Below are 26,495 nucleotides of genomic sequence, written 5' to 3'. Positions count from 1 at the left end.
CCGAAAATTTAGCGGGGCACTTGCAGCCCCGTCAGTCGGGCCCTGCAGCAAACGGCCCACCCATGCTCCTCTCCGGCAGCAGCGGGCCTCTGGGTGCAGAGCGGCAGGTGGCCCCGCCATGCGCAAAGCTGCCCCGCATTCCTTTTGCGGCGTTTCCGTTAACCAAGTTAAACACGGAACTGACGACTGCTGACTGCCTTGCAATCTTTATTATGACCTGGTTCGCAACAGCCAAACAAACTTTGACCAACTCTATTTACTGAACGATCTGACTGTCCACTCTCTGAAAAATAGAACGTCAATTTCCGCGAAGCTCATGGACACAACACCAATTACCGGGCTGGATGAGCTCGACAAGCACATCGACGATCTCATTCAGGATGTTACTCTAACTTTGAACCCGAAACTGTTTGATGATGTTGAGCTTCAACTCACAGGTAGGCTCTTCTTTTCCCTGCATCCAATTACGACCACGCAAAGCTGATGGAGAAACAGAAAGCAATATCCCGCCTTTGATTCCCCGTTTCCTTCCCCGGCTCACGACACTCCTCAAGCAATACACACAGGACCCCACTGTTATCGTGAGCCTGACAATCAAGCTCTTGGGCCCCGTTTCGTTCTCCGATATCTTCTCACTAGCGGAAGCCGACGATCTCGTCGAGGCCCTTGAATCCCCAGCGCCAGCTGCCAACATCCTCGCCATGTCCGTCTTGCACAAAGCCGCTGCAAACCCCCAGGATATCTCGTTCTTCTGCTCATACACGAACCTGCTGTCGTCCTTCATCCGCCGTTGGCTCGCCGCTCCGCAAGTAGAGGTCGGTCAAAAGGGGGGTAAGGTCCTCGGTGACCTGCTCGACATCGATTGCCCCTTACCACCCCCCCCACCACCAACCCGCCCCGTCGACGCATCGTCACACACGCAGCTCGGCCTCCGGAAGACCCCCGGCCATGGCCGGCTCTGGAATCTCCTCTTCAACGACCCGCAGTTCTACCTGCCCCTTCTCGACCTCATCTCGGGCCGCCACCCGGACACGGCCAGCAACCCGCACCAGCTCTCCCTCGCCCAGGGCCGTGTGCTGCGCCTGCTGCCCCGGCTGGCAGCCGTCAACTTCCGCGCCGTAAGCAGCTCGAACATGACGGCGCCGACGCCCGCATACTTCACGAACGGAAGCGCAAGCACTGGCGGGCAGCCCAACGGCGACGGCGGCTCGGAGCAGCAACAGGAGCAGGAGCAGCACCCGCCGTCGCCGAAGCCGCCGCAGCCGGGCGAGGGCCTCCTGCAGTACGCCGCCCTGAGGATGGTGCAGAGGTCGGACACCCTCATGCACCTCAGCCTAATCGACTTCTTCGAGACGCTCGTCAGCCTGATGCGCGTCACGGAGCCGTCAGACGCCAAGCTGGAGACTCTGCGGGCCATCCTCGGCGAGGCGACGGCCGAGGATGGAATTCTGCGGGAGGCGCTCCTTAGCTTGCCCGACCGGACGGTAGAGGAAGAGGCGGAGGACTTGAGGAGATGGCTGCGGGAAGTGATGCCTGGGGAGGAGGTTCGACTACCGGTAAGGTGATGATGATGAGCAGCATTGCAGCAAGGACGGAAAGTCCTGTTTGGTACTCGGTGGTTCTGTCGGTTCAATGGCCACATTCATCTCCGAGTTCTCTTCTCTCGCCCAGGTCAGGCAAGCCTCGTCGACTGATATTTCACTTGCGGCTGGTGTCACGTTCTTCTGAGTAGTAGCTGCTCTTCATGTCCTTAAACACTGCATCCTAGTACCCTCCGAGAACACAGCTCTGCCGCATCTTCTCTCCATGACCGCGCATGCTCGGGATGAGATCCTGACTCCCTGTCTCATTGGCCTTCGGTCAGAGTTTTGCTGAAAAAAGTTATTCGAACGCAGAAGAGCCAAGACGCGACTGCGGAATAAGCGAACCAGCCAGACAAGTGAAATAAACCATCACGCAAGGAATCGGTGGTTGTGTTCAAAGCAGGATGCGATTCTCGATCCTAACCAAGCCTCCGATATGACCACTACAACGGCTCGAGCCAAATTAACGAGTCAATACAACATCCGCCTCGGAAGAATAAATGAACCACAAGAGTACACAACACATGGCTCGCTGAGGCCGAGGGTTCACAAACAAGTCTATGAAACAAGTGGTAGCAACTCATCCACGAGAACTGAACCCTGGCCATAACCAGGAGGTCGTTCCCACCTTCTCGGCCATCATGTCCTGCCCATGAACTGCCTCGACGGGTCGTCATTCAAGCTGTCCATGCTGGGTGATGGACGGACCGACGGCGCAGACAACACACTATTCCGCCTCGCATCCTCTGCGGGCGTGCCACTCCCGGCTGCCGCAGCACCCATCCCTTCAATCCCCAGCCCAACTTCTCCGACCCTCCTCAGAACCAGCAACAGCGCGGCCCGGAGCTCCTGGCCAAGATCCTTCCCCAGCAGCTCCACAACGAGAGGGTAAAAACTGTGAATATGCGCCGCAAATGCGTCGCGGGGGAACGCGGCATACCCCTCGAGCACGTCGACCACGACCGGTCGCCAGGCCACGATATTCCTGTGCTGGCTCTCCTCATCGAGATTGATGTATCCGCGTATGATGTCGCGACACAGCGGCACCAGCGCGCTCTCGACGTCGGCCTTGCTGCCCATCCGCTCGGGCGACGTGTCGCCAAACATGCGGAACAGGATCGACACATACGTCGCGGCGCTGCCGGATTCCTGCTTCAGCAGGTTGGGCGGCTGCTTCATGAAACCCTCGCGCCAGAGGCGCATGCGCAGGTCTTTGTCTGCGTTGAAGCGCTTGGCAAAGAGGAAAGATTTCTTTAGCAGCGCCATGAGTCGGAGAAGCTCTTGAGACGGGATTTGCGCATACACGGCGTCGTTGCTGAAGAGCTCGTTGACCGTTTCGATCATGAGCAGCTGGAGCACGCAGCGGGAGATGATGCGGTTGAAGAAGCGGCGGCGGGCGGCGGTGACTACAACAGGTTGTTGCTGGAGCGGATTTGCGGGCTTAAATTCTTCGAGTTGTTGTGACGGGGCGGTCTCGGGTTGAGAAGATGCGGTCGGAGCGGATGCGTTGGTCCCTGTCGGTGCATCGGCACCGCCGGCGTCGCCGTGAGTCGATTCCGGCGCTGTTGAGTCCCCGTTTGTTTCGTTGCCGTTGATCTTGAGAGACTTCTCGTCTGGTGGGGCTTCCGACGTCGGGCTTGTGGCACCCCCAAGTTCCAATCCGTTAGGCGGAGGGGACAGTGACGCGGTAGAGTTGATGGTTGTCGCAGAGAAGAGCTGGTATGCCGTCGTCCTCTCGAATAGCTCACAGAATGCGCCCACGATCTTGGCCCAGTGCTCGGGGGTGAATTTTGTAACGTTCTGAAGGATGAGCTGCTGCAAGCAGTTGCTCCCTATCCGAGCAATCGTGTCGTTCTCCTGGCAAATGCAGAGGGCGAGCAGCTCTAGAAACCTGTCCAGCATGTACTCGAGAGCTTCGAAGTAGTGAGTGAATAGAGTGATCATGTTGCGAAGCGCCTGGATCATGGTTGTAGACAGCCAGACGGACAACTCCTCGTGATTCAGGGCGTTGGTCATCTCCGGCCGTGATCGAAGGACCATGAAGATGGGGTAGAGCTGCTGTCTCCAGAGGATGTCCCAGAACTCGGAGGGGAAGTCGCCACCATATCGCAACAGCGTCTCGAAGAAATAGTTGAGCGCGTTTGACCGCACCTCCAGATCCTCCCCGGTCATGAGCACGTCGTGAAACGCAAAGAGCACCGGGAACCAGAACCCTTCCTCAACCGATGTGCGAGTTTGCGGGCCTGATGTTTTGACATTCGACTCGGCCTGATCGGCGTTCCCACCTGGCTTGTGGGAGAGGGGGCATTCGGGCGTCTTGAGCATCGTAGGGATGATGGACTTCAACAGTTCCATGGCTTGCAGGCTCTTCTTTTGGAATCTTGTGTTCTTGGAAAATTCAGTGAGGCAGACGATGAGATCAGTGAAGGCGCCCTGGGAGATAACGACGCCAAACCTGGACTTGTAAACCTGCGTAACGTTTTCGTACGCGAGATTGACAATGCTTTCGTAAGGCTCCCGCGCCGCCACGGTAAAGACTCCGAACATGGTCCTCCAACCGGAACGGATATTCTCGCCCTTGGCCTGGATCATCTGGATGAGGCATCGGAGTACCATGTCCTTGACGGTAACGTTGTTGGAGTTTGACATGACATGCTCGAAAGGCTTGAGGAAGTCTTTTTGGAACTTGAAACCTGCCAATTCCTCAATCTCCAAAAAGCGCATCGAGAGTTGGCGGAGCGAATCTAGCGCAAAAAAGACGATGGCCGTGTTGGCGTGGCAGCCGACTCGGTTGAAGTGCTCTCCGAGAACGTCCCAGATATGGCTCCATTCGAACCTGACACGCGTCATGTTGTAGTAGCTGATCTCGACAATCTTCTGGAGACTGTACGTGCGGGGAGAATCGTTCGACCCCGACACTTTGATCTCATCCCAGCTGACTTCTGTCAATGCCCTGGCAAAATGAATGATGGCGTCTCTGGACAGACTGGCAGTGTTTGTGAAGATTCTGTCAACGCTCTTGATCACGTCGTCGGATCTGCTCTCGAGCGCAATTTCCAGCGAGACACCCTGGGGTCCAGTATGAGCCCGTGGCCTGCCTCTCCTGGCCGAGGACGTCGACTTGCGAGAGTCCGTGGTGTCTGTGCGCTGGGGTGGCGGCACGAACCGAGCCCTCGAGACGTCGGGCACCGCGCTCTCATCAACACCCCCCGATATCAACTGAAGGCGGTCGAGCTGGCTGATGCACATGAGCACGTCTTTCCATGACTCCTTGAGATGGTTGCCCTCGGTCTGAGCAAGATCAAGGAGGACTTTCAAGGCCTCAACGTTCTTGGCCTGCATCTCCCGGGGATTGTTGAGGTTGGCCGTGTTCCTGAAGAACGAGATGAAGGCTTCGCGCGGCGTGGAAAGATCGAAATGACAGGCAATTTTGGTGGCCAGCTTCATGCCCTCCAGACATAGCTTGTTGACCTCGAGGTTGTGAGTTTTCTGAGTGAGGCTGGAGAGAGTGGAAAAGAAGGACATCCATGTCGCGTCAAACATGGGCCCGACGTGTCTGAACGAGGTGGCCGAGATGAACTTTGCACCTGCTTTGCTGGCGCTTTTGCGCTGGCTGCGATACAAATTCCGAAAGAGCTGTTCTGATCTCAGCGAAATCTCCTCAGACTGTTGCACGTATGCTTCCCGTTGCAGATCGCGGCCCACGTTCGACAAGGCTTGCCCGATCCCGGCTGCCAGACCGGTTGCCTGCGGTTGTAGAAGCCCGGATGCCGCCGCCGCCTCTCGCTCACTCTTTAGAACGATCTCGTTTTTCTGGATATCCTCATAAATGCCAATGAGGTACTCGTCGGGGAGATCAGCGTTGTCGTTAATGCCACGGTTGTTCTTGATAAAGTCCTCCTTAGACATGCGCCGCATCACCTTAGAACTGTGGAGGTCCGTGTTGAGTAGGATGACGGAGTACGCAAGCACGTATGGGGTGTCGGCGTTTGCGAACGCGTTGGGGTTGCCCGTCATGTAGCGGTGAGCAAACTTGAGCATGAAACGGTCAATCTTCTGCGCCTCTCCCGGCAAGCGGAAAGCCTGGAGGAACTCGCGTAGCGCATCGACGAAGCGCTTTTTACTGAAATCCATCATGTCGACGAATGCGTGCATGATTTCGACATTCTTTTGGTCACCCTCGCCGAGATACTCGCCGATCTGCGCCTTGTCCAGGCGATCCTCGTGCAGAAGGAACCGAGCGATATCCTCGTTCGAGTCGCTGGGGATGAAACCCTCTTTGATGAGAAGCTTGATGCCATGCTTTGGTTTATAGTTGAAGAGCTTGATGGCGTTGGCCAAGGCCGTCTTCCTGGCCTTTTCCTTTTCCAGCTGGTCCGGGTCGTCGTCAATGACTGGGGTCGAGGGAGCGACAGGTGTTTCCAGGCGCGACGCCGTTTCGCTGGCCGAAGGATCGATCGAGTCTCTAACATCGTCACTCGAGGGCCGCCTCTGTACGTCAGCTCCAGTCCCGTTGGCTTCGAACCTCCCGGGCTGCGACCAGTTCACCAGCGACCTGAGCGTCTCGACGAGAGAATCCAATGCCACACGCTTCATGAGATACTCTTTTGGTACCTCGCTATCCTGTTCGTGTTGTGTCGCGATCAGCGATACAGACAGCGGCGGTGGGAGCACGCTCTTGATCTGCCACTCCCCGGTCGGCGCGTACTTTGAGTGGTTGTCTTCGTAATGTTGCTCCTGGGCGGGATTGATGGGTATCGACGCCGTCGCAAACCTTGACAGGTCCTCCACTATCCTTTGGAAGATATTCTCCACGTTGCGGTCACAGTCGTAGTTGAGGTACAATTCCACCAAGGCTCGTGGGTCCTCGCACAACCTCTTCAATATCCCAACGAAGGTAAGTTTCTGTGACAGTGGGGCGTTCCTCCGTGCGAGGAGAGCAAGGTAAATCTCGCTGAGGAACACCTCGATTTCGTTCTGTGTTTGTACATTAGCTTAGCAATTGTGCAGCTGCCAGTATGGGGCCTGCGACCGACCTTGAAAGAGGACCTCATGTACTTCAGCATCAACCAGAAGATTTCACAACAAACTTCAAATACCCTATCAACAGAACTTGCTCCATTGCGGGTGATGCTCAGGCAAAGATAATACTTGATAGCTTGCAGGAAAGTCGTAGGCTCATTGTTCTTCGTGTTCCTGATGGTACACAGCGGTGACGTGAAGACGGTAATGTGGTTGTTGAGGAGTGTGTGAATGAGATGGAGCGAGATCAACTTGGAGCGCATAGGTTGTCCACGGGTATCGTAAAGTTGATCAGGTGGGAGGATCTTCGTTGACAGGTTGCAAAATGACCGGAAAACAAGATAAGCATCGCGTATATAGGCTTCGTCCTCGGCGTCAAGGGATTCTGGCGTATCCTCGCTGGAGCTCTCGGCGGCACTCTGCTCGGACACCGACCGCGCCGCCCTCTTGACGGGTTTCACCTGGCTGACCATTGTAGGGCCATCGCCCATGTGAGAGTCATCGAAACTCTTCCGGTGCTCCAAGTCTTTCAAGGTCAGCTTCCCTGCCGTTTCATCAGGGGCGGCAGAGGGAGTAGCGTCCGAGACGGTTTCATTGGCCTCTTCGCTGTCGGCCTTGTCGGTCTGATTATCCTGATCTTCCTGGTCCTCGGGATGGTCAACAGCCAAACTGCTCCGGCTAGCCTTGAGCTTGTCGAGGTTCGCCCGTGCCTCCTTCATGTGTAGCCTAGTTTTGACTCTCTCGAATACGGTGCCCACCATTTGGGTGAGCGTCCCTTGTGCCACTTGCTGGTTTGCCGTGCTCCGGGAGAGCAGGAAGATGTTGTAAACCTGTCGCACAGCCTTCAACAACCCGGCGCCATGCACGATAATCTTGTCGTTAAGCACTGCGGCGAGCAGTGATTTGACAATCTGCAGCTGGATCTCGACCAGCGTCGCCTCGCCCTGGAAGCAGTCGCAGATGGTATCGATGGCCCGTTCGATGAGGGGCGCTCGCTCGGCGCCATCCTGGGCTGCCGAGGAGGATGGTGCGGAGAAGTACGAGGAAGAGATCAGTTTCCCGATGCAATCAAGGGCCGTTGTGGTGAGGGGGATCGTGCCCGATTTGGTGGCAAGCTGCAAAGGCGCGAAAACGACCTCGGGGTCCGGCAGCTGCTGGTCGTTCTCGTTAAGGGCGGCGAGCGCCTTCTCGGCCAGCTCGGCCAGTTGCTTGTTGCGACCGGCATGTGCAGCGATGATGTCCAGCGAGGACACCACGAATTTTAGGGAGCTCATGGCGCGGGGCGTTTCCTCCTCTAGGGACAGATGGCCATTCGCAGAAGCCGGTCAACGAGCATCGGTGATCTTCGGAGAGGCGAAAGAAGGGTGTGTCGAGTGAGGGATGTTCGTCGTCGTCGAACCCTGCGGCGTCTTTGCTTGATGCCCTACTGTCCTTCCCAACTGTCTTGACTGCTCTTCAGCCCGAAGTTGCGATTGGGCGTCTCCGCGAGGCGCTTTGCAGCAGGAGCTACCGGGAATGAGAATTAAGCCGCCAAAATGAACATTGAAAAAATTGAAAACAAACTCCCGGTGGTCTAGGAGGTAAGAGGCCGAGTCCCGTGCACTTACGCGCGCAATCGTCGTCGCAAGGTACTGTCTGAACCGAGGAAATCGTCGTGAAGATGACAGCAAACATCCGCGGTCGCTCATGGTGGGTCCCGGTCCCCTAACTGACGCGGCAGCCAGCTGGTCAGCACTGCGATCGCCGTGCCGGGTCCCTGGGCAAGACAGCCCGCGGCGTGCTCAGGACCCACCCGCTTCGCGAGATTCCAGGCGCTCCGATTCCACCACCGGAAACGAGACCAACAAATCTCTCGTCCACTCTCCACCTGTGGCTGAGCAACTTGAAACGAGTGATAGGGAACTGGACAGTAGGAAGAACCAGCCGCGCGGATATGGGAGAAGGACGACTGAATTACGTTGTCGTTCATAAAGTGGAAAGCATACACACAATGTGATGGTTAAGTTATGCTATTGTCCAGAAAAACGGGGCGCGAAACCTGTTCGGCCAATTTTCGCCCTATCTCGGATACGCCAGCGCAGCTTCTTGATAACTGAGCTTTGGGGGTCTCATGTGGCTTGGGCGTGGTCGGTGCATTGCCTTAGCGCAGCGCCAAAGCTCATTGGTGCAGGGTCCATCCCATCCTGGTCGCTGTCGAGATTTTGGTGAACGGAAGCTAAGGTAAGCTTCCCAACGAGTTGAATCCGCCAAAAAAAACTGGTCCCCAACCTGCATCACCACCAGCATCACCCTCCTCTTTCCGGCTTTCCCTTTCTTTTTTTCATTTCCAGCTCCCTTCCCAACCCATTCCACCTCAATTGGCTTCACGCCGCCGCGGGCATATCTGGGACAGCGTTCGACGTTCCCGGGTCCGCGCATTCGAATTCTTGCGTTTCTCTCCGCGCGTGTTCAACGCTTTCGCTTTTAATCCACATTCAAAATGCTCGTCCCTGCGATTCGGAGGCAAGCGCTGCAGCATGCCAGATTTGCACGCGCTGTTGTTCCCAGCTTAACAAGGTGGTATGCCTCGTACCCTCCGCATACCATCGTCAAAATGCCGGCGCTGTCGCCGACCATGACATCGGGTAATATTGGCGCATGGCAGAAGAAGGTTGGCGAATTGATCTCACCGGGCGAGGTGCTCGTCGAGATCGAGACCGATAAAGCTCAGATGGACTTTGAGTTCCAGGAGGAGGGTGTTCTGGCCAAGATCCTCAAGGAGACCGGAGAGAAGGACGTCGCGGTGGGCAATGTAAGTTGCGCGGATTTTCCCAACTGTGCCACTGACAGAACCCACTTGGACTAGATGGATGGTTAATCTGACCCAACCACCGCAGCCAATTGCCGTTCTCGTCGAGGAAGGGACCGATGTGAGCGCCTTTGAGAATTTCTCGCTCCAGGATGCTGGCGGTGAAGCTGCTCCCGCGCCAGCGAAGAAAGAAGAGCCAAAGTCTGAGTCTGCTCCGACCCCGGCCCCGGCCCCGACCCTTGCCTCCGAGCCCGAGGATACCGGATTTGGCGGCAAGCTCGAGACCGCCCTCGACCGCGAGCCCAACATTTCGGCCGCTGCTAAGAGACTCGCCATCGAGAATGGCGTGCCGCTGAAGAGCTTGAAGGGAACTGGTCCTGGCGGCAAGATCACCGAGGAGGATGTCAAGAAGGCGTTGTCCACTCCGGCTGCAACCGCCACTGCCGCCGTCTCGGGTGCTTCGTACGAGGACATTCCCATCAGCGGCATGCGCAAGACCATCGCGTCGCGTCTGAAGGAGTCCGTCTCGGAGAACCCCCACTACTTCGTCACCTCGACCGTTTCCGTCTCCAAGCTGCTGAAGCTCCGTCAAGCCCTGAACAGCAGCGCCGAGGGCAAGTATAAGCTTTCAGTCAATGACTTCCTCATCAAGGCCATGGCGGTGGCTTGCAAGAAGGTCCCGGCCGTCAACAGCTCTTGGCGCGATGGTGTCATCCGCCAGTTCAACACAGTTGACGTTTCGGTTGCCGTGTCGACCCCTAGCGGCCTAATCACCCCCATCGTCAAGGGCGTCGAGGGCAAGGGCCTCGAGAGCATCTCGTCCACCGTCAAGGAGCTCGCCAAGAAGGCTCGCGACAACAAGCTCAAGCCCGAGGAGTACCAGGGAGGTACCATTAGCATCTCCAACATGGGCATGAACCCCGCCGTTGAGCGTTTCACCGCTGTTATCAACCCCCCACAGGCGGCCATCCTGGCAGTCGGCAGCACCAAGAAGGTTGCTGTCCCGGCTGAGAACGAGGATGGCACGACCGGTGTTGAGTGGGATGACCAGATTGTTCTCACTGGCAGCTTCGATCACAAGGTCATTGACGGTGCAGTTGGTGCCGAGTGGATGCGCGAGCTTAAGAAGGTTATCGAGAACCCTCTTGAGCTACTTCTCTAGAGGTCTCCTCTGATCAGGGATCTCGTTACGAAGAAGGCAAGAGTGGATGAAGCGCTGGGGGTGGGGCGTGAGGAGTGATCTGGACCCCGACCCTGATAGCCCTTGATAGAAAGACCCGGGAATCTGGTGCAAGGAGAGGAGTTGGTTGTGTGGGAAAGTTTACGCAGTCAACCGTTCCTGTGGCATGCCGTACCTGGATGACTCTTCGGGCACGGCCAATCACATGAACCTACGGATAAGTGGTTCAAGTTGGAATGACCACTCCGGCGCAGTTCTACATCTCGGTGCTGGGAATACAGGATCTCCTTTGTCTTGTTATTTGTACATTGTCCTCATATTAATCATGGTCAGGGTTGTTTAATCAAGCATGGAGTTATGGCCGCGTCCTAGAAGCCTCGTCTCTTGTGGGCCTGCATAGCTACGGTCGACTTGGCCATGAAATTAAGAGCAATAAACAAGCTTTCTGTGACCAGTCCAAAAAGCGCGCGAAAGCGACCGCTCCGAAACAAAGTATCTTACGGGCATCGTGTTCGGGAGAGACCAGGACGACCAGACATGCTCTTCCACACACGGTCAAGTTCCCTTCCGAGTCACGGGTCCTGTTTGCAGGGGATTTGGGCTCTGGGGTTTGGGCGTTACCTTCCATCACAGAAGTCGTTGGCGGCGTCAGATTCTTTGGTCGCCGTGAGAACGTTGTATGTGTTCGTAATGTGTTGAATGGGAAACGAGCTTGGCTCGCACCACAGTGGAGGTCCTCAATGGCCGTCGTAGCCCTTGGCATAGTTCCGTGGTGCCTTCGACAGCCCTATTTGTTTAAAGCTCTCAGTAATTTGTACGGAATAAACTTAAACTGTACGGAGTATTCCGTCCTTATTCCGTACTGCGCAGTCAATCGGTACCGGCTCGAAAACTGGGGTACGCATGTGGGGTCCCGCGTCCAAAGTCAACATCGATCTCTCTCTCGTCGCGCGCCCAACATTGCGCGTCGTATACCCCTCGCCCGAGGATCCTGCCATCATCGTAATTAGGCACGCCTGGTCCTGGCCGATGCCAGCCACCATTCGGCTAGACCACCGGGGGCCCATCACTTATTCGTCGGCCCTCAGGAAGAACGCGGACGTCATCAAGCAGGCAGCGCATTTGGCAGCGGCGGAGGAGTTCTGCCGGGTGCTCTGGGACAACAGGGGAACGATCGAGTCTCTTGTCAGGCACCATCTGTGGCTTGGCGATAGGGATTCTTGCACTGTTGCACCATGCGACCGATGGATCCGAGGCGGCTTCAACGTCTGCGTGCCGGTCGAGACGCGGCCGGGAGGCGCCCACGGCGTTCCCAGGAGGCTCATCTTTCGCTGCCCCATGCCACACAAGCTCGCAGAAGCCAGGTACCCAGGCACAGTGGATGAGAAGCTGAGCTGCGAGGTAGGGACGTACGCGTGGATGCAGGACTGGTGCCCCGACGTCCGCATCCCTCACCTGTACGGCTTCGGCTTCTCTGACCACCGCCATGTAGGTCGCCTGGACTTCACGCCGCCGACCTCATCTTCCTCGCTGACCTCGTCTTCTGATAGTTCACACATGAGCGACAAATGCCGTTTTACGTTCGCTTCTGGCGCGCAATCCGACGCCACCTCCGCGGCCTCCTCGGGTACCAGACTCTCTCACGCTACGCCGCCCACCCCACCAGCCTGCGTCTTCCCGCCGCATATATGCTGCTCGAGTACGTCGGCCCAGATACGGGGCGTATGCTTTCTGACACATGGAGTGAGCGCCGGTGCGACCAGACCAAGCGGCGAACGCTGTTCCGAGGCTTGGCCCGCGTGATGCTCTCCCTGGCCCGCGTCCCGCAGCCTCGGATAGGTTCGTTTCGGTTCAACGCCGACGGTACGGTGACGCTGACGAACCGGCCGCTGCCCTGCTGCGTCGCCATCCTGGAGAATGGCGGCGCGCCGAGGACGATGCCGAGTGACGAAACGTATAGCTGTCCTGAGCCGTTCGTCGCAGATATGCTCGCGCTCCACGACGGGAGCTTCCTCGCCCACCGGAATGCCGTCTTCGACGCCGCCGACTGCCGTGGCCAGATGGCCGCCATGGCGCTGCTTAGGACAGTCTCGCATTTCTACGTCTCCCGGGAGCGCCGTGCCGGGCCCTTCCATCTCCAGCTCACCGACCTCCACGCAAGCAACATCTTGGTCGACGACGACTGGAACATCACCTGCCTAATTGATCTGGAGTGGATCTGCTCCCTACCCGCGGAGATGCTCGCCGTGCCTTACTGGCTCACGGGACGCTACATCGACGAGCTCGTCGGGGATGATCTCTCCCAGTTTGACCAGGTCCGTCGGGAGTTCATGGACATACTCGAGAAGGAGGAGGGTACGATGACCGGAGGTGATAAGCCAGCACTGGCGCGTATTATGCGTGGGAGTTGGGAGTCTGGGGCGGTATGGTTCTGGCGTTGTCTTACATGCGTGGATGCTATCTTCTACCTTGTACAGGATCACATTTCTCCTAGGTACTGTCCCTTTTCTTGCAAGGTGGAGGAAGTTCTCTCTGAGTATTGGTGCCAGGAGTCCGCCGCCGTCGTCAGGAGCAAGGTCGCCGACAACGAAAAGTATGAGAAAGAACTGGGCTCCCTGTTCAAAAGGGCGATTTGGGGATTGGTGTAACTAACTATAGTAGCTAAGGCTAGACTTTAATCTTCATATCGGTAATAGACATTGACCCATGCTATCTCCTGGCTTACTTCTCCTTCTCTTTCTGCTTCTCCTTCTCTCTCTCCTCCTTTTCCCTCTCCTTCTCCCTCTCCTGCCTTTCCTTCTCCATCTTCTCTCTCGCTTCAGCCTTTTCCCTCTCCATCTTGGCTTGTTCTCTTTCAAACCACTCCCTCTCCCTCGGCCTATAACAATTTATAGAGATCTAAATGGAGTCTTGTAGGCATTTATGTTATTATATATATATATAGAATAAGGGATTCTAAAGGACTCTAATAGGTATAAATAAAGTAGCATAGGCGAAGCCTTCTGGCATCTCTTTCCGGCGCCGTTTATAATTGTTAGAGGCGGCGATGGCCTGGGGAACGAGAATGGATCTCGTCCGGCAAAGCCTCGGGCGAGCGATACGCCGTGCCTGCTGAGTCAGCAACCGCAATCGTGCAACGCCAGAGATTTTGCCATACAAAACGGAAGTGCCTTTCGCGTGTTCTTCGCGTTTGTGCTTCCGCTATCTTTCGGTGGCCGGGCCATTCGGTGTTCTCGTCATGACAGACACGGTAAACAGGGCGACAGCCGGCAACCAACCGTCACTTCGGGGCTTTTCTTTCTCTGTCCACTCAGCCCCCGTGCACCCAGGCCAGTCCGAACTAACTATACTACGAATTACATATAGTGTAACTATGCGTAGAAACGAACCGGGTGCTCTCGCGTGTCATGCAGGCCGGCCCGGACTTGGGTGGGGGAGTTGTCTGTGGAACACTGTGTTGGTGTGGAAACCATCTTTTTTTTATCTCCGGTCATTCCGGCAGGTCGCATGCCTCTCTGGTTTTGTTGCTGATTCATGCATAACTACTCCGTATGTGCGCAACTCTCTTCGTAGCGAAAAATAGCCGTTCCTGGCTAGACCTGGCGCATTTGAATTGTCGCACAGATATCTGCGTTGTATGAAGATCTCGGCTTGGCCCACTGGACCCGATGTTACACGGTCGGGCAACCCGTGCTCTTCGACCTCCCGGGTGCTGGTGGTGGTGGATGGTTTTTCGTCTATTGGCTGTATTTCTCACTAGAATGATAGTGCAGGTACTCCACGAGCGGATTGCTCGAGTTATATACGTACCAGAGGAACCTACCACGGTGTTTTTGCCTCAAGATGGATGCGCGCTGTTGAGCGCATAGCTGAGGGGAATGCCCACTGAACCAGCAATTGGAGCTTGTCAACCCAAGACTTCGGACCCTGCCTTTTTGTGTGCAGGACCCCTCGGAACCCTTGATGCCGCACTTGCCAGCCGGCCGGCCGCGGAGATAATGGACCCACTGACGCTAGCGAACCCTGGCGCCGGCGCTGATGCGAACTCAGGGTTGGGAAGGCGCAGGAGGCGTAACATGCGTTACGGATGCTTCCGAGAGCTTGGAACTTGTCGTTCGACCAAGTGCTACCCAAAAAGCTAAAGTCCGACATTGGGTAGTAGGAAAAAACGCGACCTGCAAGTAAGCGGCGGCGGCCCATGCTACACGGACAGACTTTGCTCCCGCTGACACTTTCCGCAGATGGCGACAGCGGCTGAAGTGCGTCTCGGCCCGGGAGGTTCTCCGAAGATTTTCAGAGAGAAGCAAGCCGTCTATTATTATTTTTATGTACTGCTCATACCCTAAAATACACTAAAAGTGTACAAAGTAAGGTAGGGGAAAAAAAAACACGTCGGTTCTGGGTAAAATCGCCGCCCGCTTGTGATTTAGGCCTGCAACCTTCCCCGCGAAACAGTTGACCAATGCCCGAATATTTGTATCCGACGTTAGCCCCAAAAAGGCAAGTGTCGGTGATTAGCACTTCCAGCCCCCGCATTCCGCCCGAGATGCCGATCTAAAGGTCAGTGACCCTCGGGGGCAGTTGCAGCCCGAGCACACACTTCGGACGAAAAGCCGCGGATGAGAGTGGGAACCTGGAAACGCGGAGAGTGGGTGTGGATGCTGCAGCCAGTTCCTTCCGTGCGAGTGCCTGCTGCCACAGGCTGCTGCTGCTGCTCTCGCTTTCAGCGAGAGCCTGAGGGTTGAATACCGAGGGACGGCGTGGAGCCCTGGCGCGACTGCCGGGGATTCGTGCGCCTTCCCTTACTCTTGTCACTCATCCCATTTCTCTTCTTGTACATACTTTACATACCGGATACTTCAGGTACCTACCGACCGACCTTACCGGTTGCTTACACATCCGGTCCGACAGGCCGCCCGTCTTTCCTCGACGCGAGCACCGAAACCTGCAACTTCTAACCGACGACCACCCACCCTCACTCTCGCGCTTTCTGCCCTTCGGGGGCCCCCGCCGGGGACATCGAGTCTCGACAATACCCGGGCGCGCAGCCATGGACGTGGAAATGGCCACGGACGCTGCGCCGCCCGCTCCAACTCCGGCGCCGACCACACCGGCCTCTGCCGGAAGCCCAGGAACCCTCAAGCACGGCGAGCCCAGGCGGCGCAACCGACCGGCACTCTCATGCATCCAATGCCGAACGCGCAAGATTCGCTGCGATCGCAACGAGCCTTGCGCCAGTTGCATGAAGTCCAAGATCGTCAATTGTACCTATGAGGAAGCGCGCCGCCCGAAACCACGGCTATGGAGGCTCTCCCCGGCCCCGCCTGCGGGCGGCCATCCTGAGCTCTCCCCAACCTCGACGGAAGAGCGCGCGGGCGCCGGCACGACCTTCTCCTTCAGCAGGGATATGGCAGCGCCAGTGCCGCCGCAGCCCGCAACCTCGAATCCCTCAGTTGCTGGTTCGGGTGTGCCGCCGCCGCCCGGTAGAACATCAGAACCGCTGTCTGGCGTGAGCCCGCGCTCGCTACCGCAGATGCACCCTGCCGAAGCCGGTTCCGGATCCGTTGGGCCGCTCGGCAACACGGCGGCTCTCGCTGAGCGGGTCCGGCATCTCGAACAGCAGCTCGCTGATGCCCTGAAACGCCCCGGATGTGGGTCTCCATCATCCCGCTCGGCACACGGGGCGTTATCCCCGGACCGGGGCCCCCGATATCGACCCTCCAAGTTGAACTGCTGGATGGACGGTGAAAAGCTCGTAGGTCGCCCTCCTCTTGAAGTCTCCATGCTTTCATGCTTCGATCTTGTTTGTTTTGGCGCGATATCTTGCCTGGACGTGCACGGCTTTGCTGCCGCTGCCTCGCCCCGGGCCAAACCATGGCAGAGTCCCCTGTGAACTGTCGGGCTGACTCTCCGGCAGTTTCCCCTCGTTGTCAATGTTGCCGAACGCATCGAGTCGGACAAGAGTTCCGACGCCTACTTCCTCCTTCAGAAATGCAGGGACCTGGGCCGGGCCATTCTATCTATGAGAACTGCCACATCCGCCCCGGCTCAGCTCGGTAACACCATACCACCAAAGGCCACCGTTCAGCGACTCGTGGACGCGTACTTCAGGACCTTTGAGAGCGTTTACAGAATCCTCCATCGACCTACTTTCTTGCAGGCTTACGAGGAGTACTGGAAGAATCCAAGCACTGCTGACCCGGGCTTCGTGGTGCAGCTGCAGCTCTGCATGGCCATTGGCACATGCTTCCAGGACGATGTCGCAGCTCTCCGTCGCTCAGCTGCTCAATGGATATACGAGGCGCAGGTTTGGCTAGTGACCCCCATTGAAAAGCCCCTGATCAGCGTCAGTAGCCTCCAGGTCATGTGCTTGCTTCATCTCGCCCGAGAGACGTGCGGTGTCGACAGCGACATGGCCTGGATAAGCGCCGGCTCACTATTACGGACTGCCATGTTCCTCGGTCTCCACCGCGACCCCGATAACTTGCCAGATATGTCAGTGTTCAATGCCGAGATGAGGAGACGCTTGTGGGCGACCGTGTTGGAAATTGTCCTCCAAGCCAGCCTGGACTCCGGCGCCCCGCCCTTGCTGGCTTTGTCCGACTTCGATACGCGACCCCCATCCAACTATGATGACGAGCAGCTGAGCGACAACGCCACATTGCCTTCGATACCCCGACCCCCAAATGCCTTTACTCAAACCACCGTTCAAATCGCACTACTTCGCTCTTTCCCCGTACGCCTAGCCATTGCTCAATATGTCAACCATTTCAATTCCCACGCCACGTTCGAGGAGACTCTAAAATGGAATACCGAGTTGACAAACTCGTGCCGCGCGCTCTCAGCCACGTTCCAGCCCTTTTACGACCCGGCTGGCATCTTACCCAAACGCCTGTCGCTATTTCAGTTACGCCTAGCCGAACACTTGGTACATCGCTTCTTCCTGGCCCTCAATCACCCCTGGTTATGGTCGGCACACAATAACCCGGCGTACTATTTTGCGCGCAAAATGTGCGTTGAAACGTCCCTCAAGCTCTATCGGGCCATCGCGACTGGGTCTCCGGCCGGTGATTCTGGCACTGCAAGCCAGACCGATGACTTTACCAGACTTGCCACTTGCGGGTACGGGGCATTCCGCTCCGTCCCAACCCTAGCCGTCCTCACTATCTGCTTGGAGCTGCTATGGCAGGTGCAGGAGGACCGCTCGTTCAGACAAAGCATGAGCATAGATCATCCGCTCGAACGTTCGGCACCACCTGGAAGCGAACCAGACGTAAGCAGCTCTGTGGGCATTGGAATCGGTAGCGGAGCCGCGCCTCGGCAGGAACTCATGGAGGCGGTCAAGTACGCCATCGGGTGGACTTCGCGGCGTGTCAGATTCGGAGAAACAAACGTTAAGGGCTACCTTCTGTTTTCTGCTCTCCTATCCCAGGTGCAGGCCGTGCAGCGCGGTGCCTCGGATGCGGAAGTAGAGCGTCAGGTGCTAAACACCGTGGGGGAGGAACTCAGCCGCTCTCTGGTGTTGCTTGAGGAGGCAGCTGGCCGGGATCCATCTTTTGCCGCAAGTGGCGGCGGCGAGAGGGCTCTTGATAAAAGAGCCTCGGGATGGGGTGCGACAAGGGGATCCAACAATACGGTAAGCACGGATTCGATCCTTGATCCCCCCTTTTCCCGCTCCCCCTTCAGGCCATCTGATAACCCATTGCAGGCTCGGACACGTGGATTCAACTCTATCTTCAACATTCATGACGCAAATTTCTTTGTCGGAACTTGATTCTTTCCAGATAATTACTTGTCCGATGCCGCATATCACATCTGAACACCCAGTCGCGTATGTAACTTTGCGATAGCATTCCGGGTCAAAGGTTCGGACCCAAACGGTCTTTGTAACCAGACCAGATTCCACGGGCATCTATCGTCGTTTCCATTGCCGGGGCTGGAGAGGCAGAGGTCTCCTCCATCCACGCCATCTGCATTTTCTGAGATTTTGACAAGGCAAGCGAGTTCGTCCACACCGTTGGATACTCAGATATTGACTCGAAATAACCTTTCTAGACTGCCCGTGTTCACATATAGCACCCTTCGAGCCATTGTTGGGGTGCAAGTGAGAATTTGAATGTCGGTTCACTGTTCCGCCCCCCGGGGGCCCCCCGGGGGGGGAGTGGCTTGGGCATTCCTAACACATGAATGTTTCAGCCTTGCAACTTGTCCCAATTGTTCAACACTATGTTGAAGACGGGCTTACACTCTCCCCACCTCCGCACCCAGTTTCCATTACAGTACTGAAAGATCTCTCCCACCAGCAGTGCTAGAGGTGGATGTGGATGTTAGAAGTGAATCGAAATAATCCGGAATTTAATGCCCTCCCTCACATACCACTCCCCAATATTTGCAGTCTTTGTGTTCCTGTCTGTTGGTTCGACCTCCTACCTAGCCTTTTGTCTGCAGCAGATTGGGGGCATCTGGTTTGACGTCGCGGAGTTGTCTGTATTGTTGCACCGTCTGGCAGAAGTTTTGTTTATTGGGACGTCCGGTGTGTCGAGTTGTTTTGAACTCACCAACACTCCGAATGACGAAGGAGCAGCAAGTTGGGTCTATGTACAGAAGAAGCAAGTCCGGGTCTTTGGAAAGCAAGAAAAAAAAGGGTGCGGGGAAGCTCTTAGAGCACCCCCGTTACCGGTTTCTCAAACCTAACGTCACCTTGGTGAACCAGCACGAATCGGTCCGCCTCTTGATGGGCATCCCCATCGAGGCAACCTAGGTAGAGATTTTATTTTCTTCTTCTTCCCCTTCTTCTTTACCAGACGGTGATATCGGAGGAGCCGCTGCTCTGGTAGCCCTCGGTGGCCATGATCTGGTAATTGTGGGTGCCGAGGCGGAGGCCGGCCTGCTGCCAGCGGGCGAAGTGGGCGCCGACGTTGACGCTGCCGCTGGTGCGGTGGTTCTCGCGGACGGACCAGAACTGGTCGAAGGTGCTGGTGCCCTCGATGGAGGGCTGGTTGTAGCGGGTCGTCTTGGCGATCTTGTAGTTGCTGCCGTCCTGGTAGAAGGTGCCGAGGACCTGGGCCTGCGACGACGGGTCGTACGTGCCGAACGACTCGACGATGTAGTACTCGATCAGCGGGTTCTGCGTCCACCCGTACACGGCCAGGTACCCGTTGCCCGACGGGTTGAAGGAGCCGCTGAAGTTGATGGTCCGCGCCGCGCCGGGGTTCCTGTTGAATATCGTACCACGCCAACCCGCGTCAGCCGCCTTGTCCTTGTTTCTCTTCTCCTCATCTTACCTGTCTTCGCCTCACCCTCCCAAATCTCCCAAGGGGAGCTTGGAAGAAGAAACAAGACCAGAAGGAGAGGGAAAAAAGAAAAAAAAAAGGGGGGGGGGAAACCGGGGGAGACCGGTTGGAGAAGCGGAGGAGACATTTGCTCTACTTACCATCCCTTACCGCCGACAAAGTTGCCGCAGTTCTGCCACTGGACACCGTATCTGCCATTGTCGCCGTTCCAGTAGTTGACGGTGCCGCCGTTGTCGGTCCAGAAGGAGAAGTAGTAGCCCCCGTGCCAGCCGGTCTGGCTCGGCGTGCCGGCGCGAGACATCAAGAGCTCGGTCACATTCTCGCCCCGGGCGTGCGCCTCGGACAGCTCGGTGACGTTGAAAGGGAAGGAGAGGGCGCCAACGGCGCCGAGAACGAGGGCCTTGAATGAGACCATGTTTGCGACGAAGATGATTTTTTGTTGTTGTTGTTGTTGTTCCTGGTGGGATCCAAGTGCAGTCCGCGTCCTGTGGATGCTGCTTGTTGGAAGTGGCTGATGAATAGAGAGGGTCTGAGATCGAAATCAGTCGCGCGTCTAGGGGCCTCTTTATACTTGTGAGAAGTCGAGTCCACGAGAGTTCATCAGCGCCAGGCTCATTGGGTGATGGATGTTCGCCGTTCCTGAAGGTCCAGGCTCGCCATCACCCGCTCCCTGGTCCGCAATACCGGAGGCTTCGGGCTTGTAGGGTCATGATCCCTTCTGCAGGTCCGCCTGCTCAGTGTCGATCATCTAAACCCGACGCGGCGTCAGTTCTCCATTACCGCCCGGCCGACTTGTGGTGTTGACGGCTTGTGATGAAGCAGCCCATGGCGAGTCGCAGGCTCGCGGAATTGGCCGCCATGGGGCATCGGCACTGACTGCTACCCCAGGCCTCGCGCGCCAATGGGCGAGCTCGAGACCTTTAATTAGCCTGAATTGTGTCCCGAGATCTCTCCAGACGCCAGAGACCCGGAAAATGGAACCTGCCCGGAGCCGTGCCGGGCTGCTACCGGGTTGACTGCCGCACGCCTGGGTCCGAGATTCCCATTTTAAGCGTACTAGCCCTGGCAGGGTAACATCAAGCGACCCCTTAGCCTCGGCATGGACCCCCATGGACTGGTCTCGGCACCCCAGCCGTAGGCCTTGGCGCCGCGACGGTGGTCACGATGGCTTCATTTTGTCCCCGGCTACTGCCGGAGGGCTCGAGTCCCCGACTGGGGATGATTGCAGTAGCTGCTTCTGAGCAGTGAAACGCCCAGCCGGCACATTTTAGCCTGTAGTGACTGCTGTAACCTCATCGAGGAAGGTCAGACGTGAGAGAAGATTGCACGAGGTACTACTGGCCATGGGCAAAAGGAGGAGACAAGTCACGGCACTACGCTACACTAGTACCCAACAAGCATACGTTTGCGACAAGCTTTCGGCAAGCTTTCGGCACCTACGCAGCAGCTGGAGAAGAATGCGGAGGCAGCGTCACGGCATTGCTAGTCCAAGACCGTCCATGTAGCCCGAGTGAGACTGGGAGGAGAGCGGCGATCTCTGGCCCAAAATGCTGTTGAACGGCAGGTCATGCATTATTTCATCCTGTAGGAAAACAAAAGTAAGAAAAAAATGTTCTCGAGCCAGGTTATTAGCCCTCTCTCGACATCCACGAACAATCCCATGAGCCGAGTTCACGAATAACGACCTAGATGACCAGTAAAAAACCCTAGTCATCATCACTGCATCCTCTGGACTGATATCCGCCCCAATACGGAGTAGCAAACATAGTAACGCAAGGAATGGGTCAAAGAAAATTTTAGCCTGGTTGTCGCTAACCGCTTCCCGAGTACGATTTTGACGCAATGCTTGGCGTAAACTCGAGGGTTGACGCAATCACAAACCGCTTTCTTTCATGCCTGATGCCGCGGGAGGGAGTTGAATGACATGAGACCAGGAGCAAAGGATGGCATTACTGTCTTCGAATCAGTGATGCTACACCCACCGCGTTCACTCCATCATATGCATATGCCTATGGGAACGGAAAACAGAGCTCTGGGGCATGCATGAAGCGTCAAAAACACGCAAAGTTGATAGGAAGGGGGTAAATGTTGGCGCAGTCTTCCCTTCGCCCAATCAACCCCACTATCCTCAATCTACCCCTCGAACGGGAACCGGGGTGTGGCGATGAATGCTTCCTTATCCTGAAGGATAGGGGGTTGCCGTTTATCCAGGACCTGAGAGAAGGAATGAGAACCTGCGTGATGCAATACGTGTCTACGGACGCGTCCATCATGTAAGGATAGATAAGATAACTGCCCTGTGGAGTCTGCAAACGGTGGGTTCTTTATGCCCATCCTCTTCTTATACAGAGCTACAGGGCCAGCAAACGTTGATAGAGGACATCGATCTTTTGAACTATTTTGAATACCAAACCAGACCTCCATCACTGCGTCTCGATATCGGCCGTGCGGCAGTGCCTATCTGTGTTCTGCCTCCGCGGGTTCGGTGGCTGCTGCCATGATGTATTCGAGTTAGACTAAGGAGCGGTGGATGCCGTTTGATCGGACTATGGGTGTTTCCATTCAAGTCAAAATAAGAAGGACAAACAAGGGTGTACACGTTGGCTAGGGAGTTGCCAGTCTCTCGCATTGAGCCAGCAGGGCATCGCACCAGCGGATCTACGAGAGCCAGTTCCGCGTTTTGCACACAAGGTACACTAATCTGATACATAAACCTGTTGTTGGAGCAGTCTCCGTGATTCCGAGACGGGTGTACATTATGACACGCGATGACGGCGGGTGGTGCTTATTCATATCTCATAATCGTAGCATTTCTCTTCTTCCTTCTTATTCGTCTCTCTTAGTCGACGTTCCGTGGAGCACTCCAGAGGTCAGTCACCGGCATAATAGCTCATAATGTCTCCGCCAAACGTTAGGATGCCGACTCTTTAATGCTGTTGGTGACTAATTACCGGATCTAAAGCAGGACAAACGCAAATTGCGGTTATACTCGTCTTAAAGACAGGCAACCTAGCTGTTCTGTTTCTAATACATATGATCGCTGCAGAGATATGGCGGGTGTTCGGTATTCTTTTCCTCTGAGCAGCCGTCGGCTTACCGCTTAGGCCCTCTCTGCGCAATCTTGATTCTTGCGTACAGCCAGGGGATTCCGCGAATGATTATCAGAGTTATCCTTCATCTCTATGGCCTGTCCGAGAGACAAGGCTTATCTGTCCTCTTGCAAGTGACCGATGATGCTGTCTCTGACACTCTCGGCGACCACACGAAGGATACACTCCATCAAATTGCGTGCCCACATCCCCCGGGGGCGTTTTGCATTGCTCACTTGCAAGTTTCCCAAGCTCCGCCATCTCCTTATCCGAGCACTTCCCTCTTCACCTAAACACAATGTGGTATTAACTCCTAGGATAGTAGCCTCTTCAAACCCCCTAATGCTCCAATCAAGAAACGTGCACAACTTGTAGAAGAGACGCGGATAGACGTTCCATTGTCACGATTAAATTCAACGTTAATTAATTGTCCACACGATTGTGGATCTGTAAGCTCCCCAGAATAGGACAACTCGATTCTCCCGCACGTCGATTAGTCAGAGACGACTCCGGTATGGACGCCTCACGATTGGAAACCAGTCGGCTCGACCGGCCTTGTCCTCCGCCTCGAGAGCACCCCAGGCTGTGGCAACCTGGAAGTGTCACTGCGAAGGACGTAGCGGACGGTTACGGCTTCGACAACGCGGGTGTCGGTCACGTGTGGTGGCTGCTGCTGGTTTGGCAGATCAAGACCCGATTTCTCGAAGCCCGTGCAGCGCGAGTGGACGCTCCTCGCCGCGGACAGCCTGCTGAGACGCTCGTCAAATGGCGCGAGGGCGTAGGTGGGCGCCTGCCAGCGCGTGACGGGCCCTGGCTCTGGCTCGTCTTGTGTGGTCCGTGGCTGCGGCAATCCGCTGGTGTTAGTGCAGGGAGGCCCGAGACTGAGAGCATCCGCCGGGGACGGGAACAATCGTGGTGTCACAAGGAGCATGTAGATGAACATGGCGGCTTCCTTGCGGTTCGAGTCGGGATTGTGCGGCGGGCGCCGATGGGAAGCGCTAGAAAAGCGGGGGCAGTGCACATATAACCTGCCTCACCTAACCCATCATGACGATCAGCACCGCTAACTTATGGCTGTGGCCTGCCTTAATCATCATCAATTATCGAGAAGGATCACGTGACAGGGATCCAGAACCGCTTTGCTTGGTTGGCCTCCATGCGCCAGTTAGTGTACGGACGAGAAGGGCAGATTCCATACAACGTAGAAGTTCACGCCCCGGTACTCGTAAGCGCGGTGAAAGTTGCGAGGACAGAGTAGGGAGGGGTGGGAGGCGATGATAAGGTACGAATACATACAGAGCATGCAGCTCGAAAAGGCAGGGAAAGGAAAGCAAGGCAAGGCAAGGTCGAAGCACACTCAGTCCCGACGCCAAGTCCAACAATTGATGCTTCCGCAGAAAGAGAATAAGGAACCCAAGACACGTCAATGTAAAAAAAAGCCCCGATCGATATAGCGGAATGCCCCCCCTACTACGGAAGCAACCAAAGACGCCCCTCAATATCTAATTTCTATTTTTGGGTCTTGATACTCTCTCCTACGGGTCGTTTGTTGATTGCAGGGGTTGCATCTATCCATAAGTTAAGTTCAATACGGATGAGTTCGATTTATTAATTATCATGCCTGAACTTCCCACCATGCCTCGACTCTAATTAACCCTATAGCCTGTCAATTTAACCGCCCTAATCGACGACAGTTATCTTCTACTGCTGATTAAGCTTGCGTTTTTCTTTTTTTTGTCTTTCGCACCATCAAAACTTTAACAAATACACAAGTCAGACCCCAATTCGGTAAGGAACAAGTCACCATCAGTGCACATACAAACGGGGACCGATTCTTGTGAACTTCTATGACCTGTGTGTTTTGAGCCAGCTACGCACTGAGTCGTTCTAGGCCCATTTTAGCCATCCAATCGGGCGAAGCCGCCTGCTTCGCCAGTTCGGTCACATTGTCCGCACCAAGCAAGCACCAATCCGGGGAGCCAAATGAGTGGCACTCTCTCGCATTATTCCTGCTCCTACAGTACGTGAGTTTTTTGGCAGAAGTTTCCTTGCCAACGCCTTGCAGGACAGGCTGCTTTGTTGACCCCTCGCGTTGCTGGAGCATTATCAAGTCAATCTAATAGGTCCAAGGGTTGGTTCCGTCAAACCTGGTTCCCCCAGTCTTCTCGCGCACTTCCCCGGGTTTCCCTCCGCCTTGGGAGCCTCCACGAGCGGTTCAGCGCAACGTTAGCACATTCTAAGAAAGCGGTTTTCTGGCTAGCTTCCTTCGAAGAACCCTACAAGGAATAGCGTCCCACGCAACGTAGTGCTTCAAGGCCCGCCACCCAGGTTTTTCACCATGCTCCGATAGAATGCCTCTGCGCAGCAGATGGTCGAGGTCGCATCCGAAACGCACCATTATTGCCTTGGCCTCGAGTGTTGCATGGCAAAACCGTTACGACATTTAAACTAAAGACAAATATATCGTCGCAATCCACCACGCCGACAGCTTTCTAATTCTAATTGACAGCCCACTTGACCCAGAGGTCCATGTTGAAACAGTGGCTCGGCTTAGGCACGGAGCGACTCATAAAATAACAGTCATCTGCATTCAAGTTATTCGTCGACCAGGCTTTGTCTGACGCCGACTGCCTGAAATAATAAGATCACTGCTCCTATCAGCCCGCAATGAAGTTGCTCGCCCTTCTCTTCCTCGCCACGGTGGCGCAGCTCGGCGCCGGGCGTGATGACCTCACCGAGCCGGCTGTTGGACGCCGCGAAGCCCTCAACATTGGCCATGACGCCTCACCAATAGACACGGCTGTGCTGCTCCCCCAGTCGCCGAACAATGGATGCACGACGACCGTATCGACGACGTACAGCTATCCTTGCTCTTGGGACGGCACCACCACCGTGTACACGTCCACGACCGTCTTGTATAAGCAGATCAACTGCAACGGGTGCGACAGCGTTAGCGTCTACGAGGAATGGTACTATTGCCCCAACCAGCCCGTCACCGCGACACTCAACGCGGGGTTCCCTACTACTTCTTGGAGCACGATATGCCAGCCATCTCCCGCTCTCCCCGATCGGGCCCAGGCAAAAAAGCCCGCAACCACGACGGCCCTTGGTCTCGGCGCTCCGCAGACCGTGCGTTCACCCCCCAGCTTCCCGACGGGAAATCCGTTCCCGACTCCCACCATCGAGCCGGGACCCAGACGCGCCCGCGGCCGAGCGGGTCACTTCTAAAGCTTTCCAATTTGCCCCGAGCTACCTGCGACCCGGGTGGAGCTGGATTGAGAGACACGGCCTCAACCAACCAACCACTGACAGAGCCTCCCACGACACGCGTATACTTACAACAAAGTTGATGTTGTTGCTGAACGGGAGACATCTGGTTGATTATGCATTGCAATCACGGAGGCGGTTACCAGTCGAGAATGGCAGCTCGAGTGAAGCTCTTACATGCTTAGAGAGCACATGGGACTTGCAAGGTATCTGGACGACGGATATTAGGTGGTCTAGACGAGTCATCGATGGGAAGCTTTGTTGGTTTGAGGT

The 26,495-nt window shown here is 56.0% G+C and overlaps 8 protein-coding genes across 8 annotated transcripts; 5 read left to right on the top strand and 3 right to left on the bottom strand.

Annotated features, from left to right (window-relative positions):
* Positions 1 to 316: 316 nt before the first annotated feature.
* On the top strand, positions 317 to 1,565 carry P884DRAFT_280734 (uncharacterized protein; the record flags this gene model as incomplete). The annotated part of the gene is made up of 2 exons (XM_069443471.1): positions 317 to 437; positions 496 to 1,565. 2 exons carry the CDS (start codon positions 317 to 319, stop codon positions 1,563 to 1,565), a joined length of 1,191 nt encoding a protein of 396 aa, XP_069293916.1.
* A 657-nt stretch (positions 1,566 to 2,222) lies between these two features.
* Positions 2,223 to 7,879, bottom strand: P884DRAFT_210922 (uncharacterized protein; the record flags this gene model as incomplete). The annotated part of the gene is made up of 2 exons (XM_069439036.1): positions 2,223 to 6,560; positions 6,620 to 7,879. The coding sequence occupies 2 exons, from the start codon at positions 7,877 to 7,879 to the stop codon at positions 2,223 to 2,225; spliced, it is 5,598 nt and encodes a 1,865-aa protein (XP_069293915.1).
* Positions 7,880 to 9,084: 1,205 nt separating this feature from the next.
* P884DRAFT_211028 (2-oxoacid dehydrogenases acyltransferase-domain-containing protein) lies at positions 9,085 to 10,555 on the top strand (the record flags this gene model as incomplete). Its single annotated transcript, XM_069439049.1, has 2 exons — positions 9,085 to 9,396; positions 9,482 to 10,555. 2 exons carry the CDS (start codon positions 9,085 to 9,087, stop codon positions 10,553 to 10,555), a joined length of 1,386 nt encoding a protein of 461 aa, XP_069293914.1.
* A 1,047-nt stretch (positions 10,556 to 11,602) lies between these two features.
* On the top strand, positions 11,603 to 13,221 carry P884DRAFT_280731 (uncharacterized protein; the record flags this gene model as incomplete). Its single annotated transcript, XM_069443470.1, has 2 exons — positions 11,603 to 12,061; positions 12,124 to 13,221. 2 exons carry the CDS (start codon positions 11,603 to 11,605, stop codon positions 13,219 to 13,221), a joined length of 1,557 nt encoding a protein of 518 aa, XP_069293913.1.
* A 2,414-nt stretch (positions 13,222 to 15,635) lies between these two features.
* Positions 15,636 to 18,347, top strand: P884DRAFT_210995 (fungal-specific transcription factor domain-containing protein; the record flags this gene model as incomplete). Its single annotated transcript, XM_069439045.1, has 3 exons — positions 15,636 to 16,328; positions 16,491 to 18,209; positions 18,282 to 18,347. The coding sequence occupies 3 exons, from the start codon at positions 15,636 to 15,638 to the stop codon at positions 18,345 to 18,347; spliced, it is 2,478 nt and encodes an 825-aa protein (XP_069293912.1).
* Positions 18,348 to 19,370: 1,023 nt separating this feature from the next.
* Positions 19,371 to 20,281, bottom strand: P884DRAFT_210944 (glycoside hydrolase family 11 protein; the record flags this gene model as incomplete). Its single annotated transcript, XM_069439040.1, has 2 exons — positions 19,371 to 19,788; positions 20,007 to 20,281. The coding sequence occupies 2 exons, from the start codon at positions 20,279 to 20,281 to the stop codon at positions 19,371 to 19,373; spliced, it is 693 nt and encodes a 230-aa protein (XP_069293911.1).
* Positions 20,282 to 23,478: 3,197 nt separating this feature from the next.
* On the bottom strand, positions 23,479 to 23,898 carry P884DRAFT_272946 (uncharacterized protein; the record flags this gene model as incomplete). The annotated part of the gene is made up of 1 exon (XM_069442556.1): positions 23,479 to 23,898. The coding sequence occupies one exon, from the start codon at positions 23,896 to 23,898 to the stop codon at positions 23,479 to 23,481; it is 420 nt and encodes a 139-aa protein (XP_069293910.1).
* Positions 23,899 to 25,706: 1,808 nt separating this feature from the next.
* Positions 25,707 to 26,144, top strand: P884DRAFT_181691 (uncharacterized protein; the record flags this gene model as incomplete). The annotated part of the gene is made up of 1 exon (XM_069437341.1): positions 25,707 to 26,144. A coding segment is annotated over one exon (438 nt), but the record flags the coding sequence as incomplete, so codon positions are not given.
* Positions 26,145 to 26,495: the final 351 nt, after the last annotated feature.

The sequence above is a fragment of the Thermothelomyces heterothallicus genome (genome assembly GCF_042370625.1).
Source record: "Thermothelomyces heterothallicus CBS 202.75 unplaced genomic scaffold P884_scaffold_34, whole genome shotgun sequence".
NCBI classification, from domain to species: domain Eukaryota; kingdom Fungi; phylum Ascomycota; class Sordariomycetes; order Sordariales; family Chaetomiaceae; genus Thermothelomyces; species Thermothelomyces heterothallicus.
This window is presented reverse-complemented; position numbering and strand designations above follow the sequence as displayed.